Source organism: Vigna unguiculata, chromosome 3 (assembly GCF_004118075.2).
Source record: "Vigna unguiculata cultivar IT97K-499-35 chromosome 3, ASM411807v1, whole genome shotgun sequence".
NCBI classification, from domain to species: Eukaryota; Viridiplantae; Streptophyta; class Magnoliopsida; order Fabales; family Fabaceae; genus Vigna; species Vigna unguiculata.
The window spans coordinates 54900440-54905361 of NC_040281.1; the positions used below are offsets into that span (position 1 = coordinate 54900440).

At 36.6% G+C, this 4922-nt stretch overlaps 1 protein-coding gene across 1 annotated transcript; it reads left to right on the plus strand.

Annotated features, from left to right (window-relative positions):
* The first annotated feature begins 1228 nt into the window (after positions 1–1228).
* On the plus strand, positions 1229–3304 carry LOC114179732 (transcription factor DICHOTOMA-like). The gene is made up of 2 exons (XM_028066155.1): positions 1229–2746; positions 3063–3304. Exons 1-2 carry the CDS (start codon positions 1688–1690, stop codon positions 3123–3125), a joined length of 1122 nt encoding a protein of 373 aa, XP_027921956.1. The 5' UTR covers positions 1229–1687; the 3' UTR covers positions 3126–3304.
* Positions 3305–4922: the final 1618 nt, after the last annotated feature.

A 4922-nucleotide genomic window follows, 5' to 3' on the forward strand; every position in this document is an offset into this window, starting at 1 on the left:
GGACTATTAGCATTTTGACAACAAGTTGGAAGAGATCATGGGGTGTTTTTAGATGTATGGCAAGTTGCAATTGGTGATTAGGGCTTGGAGGGTCTCATACTCTACACATACATGCCAGTGGCAAGTACCATTTTCCTTTTTCTTTCTTTCTTTCTTTCTTTCTTCACTCAGAGGCAGACATAGATAGAGAGAGAGAAACAAGCTACTTCACTATAAATATCAAAGTAAGCACAACACAGAAAGATAAGCACGCATGGGAAGAGAAGCAGCCAACATCAACAACATTCTCTAACACACTCTGATATCGATAGATAGAAAGAAAGATGGATAGATACTCACACAAACATTGACATCCACCACAAAAACACAGCACAAAGAAGAGAGAGAGAGTGATGAGTGATGAGTGATGATAGTGAGATTGAGAATGATAGCGCATCTCTTTTTGGAGAAAGTGACCTCCTGAGCAACCCCAGTCAAAGGGAGCATTGGCTACCATTGCAAGCCGTTCCATGGAAATAATTGTACTTTGTTTCCCCCATTATCTACTTTTAGGGTTAGACACACACGGACACGTGGAGGTTTCCAACAGTGAATCAAAATTATAGTTAAAAAAGACAAAGGGAATAATAAGAAGAAATGAAATTATTTGAGTTATGTGAATCTTCCCATAAAAAGTCACGGCATGTGACATCCCACTCCTACGCACCATGCTCTGTGGGACAACGTTGAACGCAAATAGTATAGTACCCTTAATTTCAACAATCCAATTACTTCTTCAACATATTTATCCAATACCAGTTTCCTTAATTAATTATCGGATATATATATATATATATATTTCATAACAAAACATGTCTCTTTCATGCTCTAATGTTTTTCTGTGATTTGTGGAAGAAAATTGTAGCTGAAACAGTGCGAGAAGGGAAACTGGTATATAGAGTAGGGAATTAAAGGTGTTGGTTTTAGTTTGCTGTCAAGTCGCGTGTGTGCTGTGCTGTGCGCACCACGTGAAGTGGCACAAACTAAAACTTTTTTCCTATCCACTCACTTCTTCTTGCTATGTTATCGTTCTAAAGAGATCACAAAAACTTTTTGCTGAAAAGAAACGATTAAGAAAAAGGATGCCCCTTGTCTACAATAAATTGCTGATGTTGGGTCCTTTGTCTCACACATTATCTTCAGTACTCACACACCACTCTCCCTCTCCCTCTCCCTCCCTCTCTCATAATTCAACCCTCTCATGCTTATATTATTATTGTCTATGTGCTGTCATTCTCACACTGTATTTCCTTCAGCAACCCAATTCCACTGTGCCACCACTCTCACACAAACTAACACACACACACGAACACAAACACAAACACTTGTCCCTCTCACTCACCAGACTCACCCCTAGGTGAAAATAAATAACAGTACTACTACCTCCTAGTAAGTGTATTGATTAGTAATACTCACATGCTTGTCTTTCTCAAACCATGTTATGTCTTCCTTTACTTGCAGGGAAACAGCCAAAACAGAAAATAATGAGAGGTTGGAAAATGATGGAATTAATACCTGCTCTTTCTTTTTCATTAGAGCCACCAAACATGTCGTTCTCAAGAATTTGAAAGTCCCAACCATTAACCAGTTCCATCTTGAAGGGTAGGGTTATTTTGGTGCAGTCTCAGGCTTAATATTAATTCCAGATATGTATTCCTCAAATACCTCCCTCAACGGCAATGACCTACTCTCCTACCCTAGCCAACCATTTTGCTTTAGGCCTTTTTCCTTTGAAAGCAACCCAACAAATTCTTCAAAAGACCAATCCAATTTTCCTCCTCCTCCTCTTCCTCTTCCTCTTCCTCCTCCTTTGTCCTTTCTCCAATCCTTTGACGAAAATATCTTCCTCGAACACCACCATGACCTGCTCTTACTTCACCCCTCTCTATTACCCGACCCCGGACACAAAAACCTTCATGCTGCCGCCGAAATCCCGGCAATTCCCTCCGCTGGACTAGGTGGCGCCGCCCCTATGGACCACTCCACAAGGAAGAGATCCAGCAAGAGAGATCGCCACAGCAAAATCAACACCGCGCGAGGCCTCAGGGACCGGAGAATGAGGTTGTCCCTCGAAGTTGCAAAGAGGTTCTTCGGGTTGCAAGACATGCTAGGCTTTGACAAGGCCAGCAAAACCGTCGAGTGGCTACTAAACCAAGCTAAAGTCGAAATCAAACAACTTGCTAGGGAAAAGAACAGTGTTGGTGGCGCCAAGAGTGCATCATCGACTTCCGAATGCGAAGGGGTGTCTAGCTTGGACGAGGTTGTTGTGAGTGGGGTTAACGAGGAGCAAGAGAGGGAGACACCCAACATGAAGAGAAGAACAAGTAAGGTTTGTAGAAAGAGTGCATTCAATACCATCGATAAGGAATCGAGGGAAAAGGCGAGAGAAAGGGCGAGAGAAAGAACAAGAGAGAAGATGAGGACTCGGAGAGTGCTTGCTGCAGATGCTTCAAACCTTAACCGTTTGAGTTCTTGGAACCCCTTTGAAACGGTTGAAGACTCTGCGGCTACTCAGAGCCAAAGCGTGAACCACCCCTCCTTGGATGTGCACCTTCCTGAGACCGAAGAACCAAGTTCTCACGCAAAGGAACATTTGGGAACCGTGGAGGACATAGCTCGCCATGAAGATAGTTCTTTGGTGATCATGAACAAGTGGAGCCCAACCATGATATTCAATTCTCTAAACAACTCAGCAATCCTTCACGAAGTAAGTTCAAACTCATCGATCACACTTTTTAACTTCACATCCACACAAAAGAATACCATGATTTAACAAAGCCCTTGTGGAAAATACCAGTTAAGAAATTAAACGAATTGAAAGAGGGTTACTGATACAACAATTGTATATTTAACAGCTTGTGTTGGCAAAACCATTGGGTTATAAACTATATTTCATATATATGTCTGTGCATGCTTGGTTTAACCATTGGCATGTTGTTGTTTCGATGAAAACCATGCATTTTCTATTCATACGAAGAGTGTCGGTAATGTTGCTGATGTTCCATTGATGAAATTGTTTGCAGCATCAATTTGCAGAATTTCAGTCCTTGGGAAAACCTTGGGAAACCTACAACGATCACATCTAGTATTTGCGCTGAACTTGGATTGCACCCATCATGTTTTTGTGTCAGCAGAATAAAATACAATCATGCTATGTATTTCTTTACTTTCCTTTTGGCATGTAATGTGGTAAGGTATCTTCCCATCAACTACCATATGGGAAAAATATTTCGTGAATGCTAATTTGTATGTTATCTCTATATATAAAATTTTACATCTTTCTTTTAACCTCAATGTTTGAGAAAAGCTCTTGCTAATGTCCCATAATTGTCTTGGTGGTGTTTTTAATTAAGAAAACACTTAATTGAATCCTTTCCCTAACTCTGGTTGGATATGCATTAAGAAAAGGATTTATGCTGCTATTGCTGTCATGTCATTTTTACATATAATAGTTTTGTTGATGCTACCCTGACATATTTGCTGTGGTGGTTTTTTTTTTTTTTTGTCAAAGTCCAATGATCCCTGGGAAAAGTGTTAGGGTTACTTCTCAGATGTGTGTATGTTTCTAGTTGTTTGTGGATAACTTCCTAAGTGTATTCCAATTTGTGAATTCAGCTTATAGCTTTATAGACGTGATTGAATTGACACTTGGGTGATGATCCACTGTATATCCACTTTCAGAACAAGTTTTGATTAACTTATCCATTTGAATTTTCAATATGATTATTAAAGCTTGATCATAGCACATAATTTAGGATCACAAACAAAGACCAAACAAATAGCATGTCTTTAAGAATGTTATTTGACCCATCTGATAACAATCTTGAAAGATCAAAGCTTTGGCATTTGACATGTATAGATAGTAAAATTACAATTGATGGTGGAAGAAAACAATTATAATACAAGAAATTTATAAAGAAAAATGGATAGAATGAAGTGTACATTTATATTTATATAACAATTTGATGAAGCAATACAACTTAAACAGAAACGATTAAAATAAATTGTAGTTATCTCAATTATGCCTTTTTATATGCACAATTAGTGGTCAATGTGTTTATTTAAGGGTTTCAACTATATATGCACTTTACTTGTCTTTAATTAGTAAATTGTAAGATGGCACATATTATGAATTTAAAGCAACTACTTGACTTTAATGGCACTTGATGTGCAATAGCCAAAAAGCATGGGAATTCAAATGTTGACTACCATATATGACAGTGTAAAAAGTTATCAATATGGTTTATTGCGTAAAATATTTGGTATTGTAAATAAATAAATTTATATATATATATATATATATATATATATATATATATATATACCTTAATTTTACAAAAAATGTTAAAGAAACTTTCTTATGTGATTCGAACAATCTATTTTTCTCTTCGACTTTCTTCTGGGGGTGCAGCTAGCTAAGTAATATTCTCGATTTAGAATCTGTAAATATGATTGTAAAAAAAAACTATTTATCCACGAGAGGATACAAAAAGAAGAGAGATATAAACAAAGTAATAGAACAAAATAATGAAATAATAGTGATATACAATACACAAATTTTACGCAAACGTTTTACAAAACAAATTATTAGCACAATTTTAAAGATAATTATAATAAAAATCAATTTAGTACATGTCATACATAACCATTAGTCATCAATAATATCTTTTTACATCGTAAGTTTAGAAGTACTTTATCTAAATAAAACAATATAAAAAGCAATCCTTAAATGATATAACCGGTATCTTTACTACTAATACGTTGAAAAGATAAACAAATTCACAGAAAATTTCTTACCTTTAACTTAAAAAATTTAACTACGAATTGAAAAGTTTTGCTCTGTACAAGGATAGGATTTATATTTTTATGTTTATCAACATTTA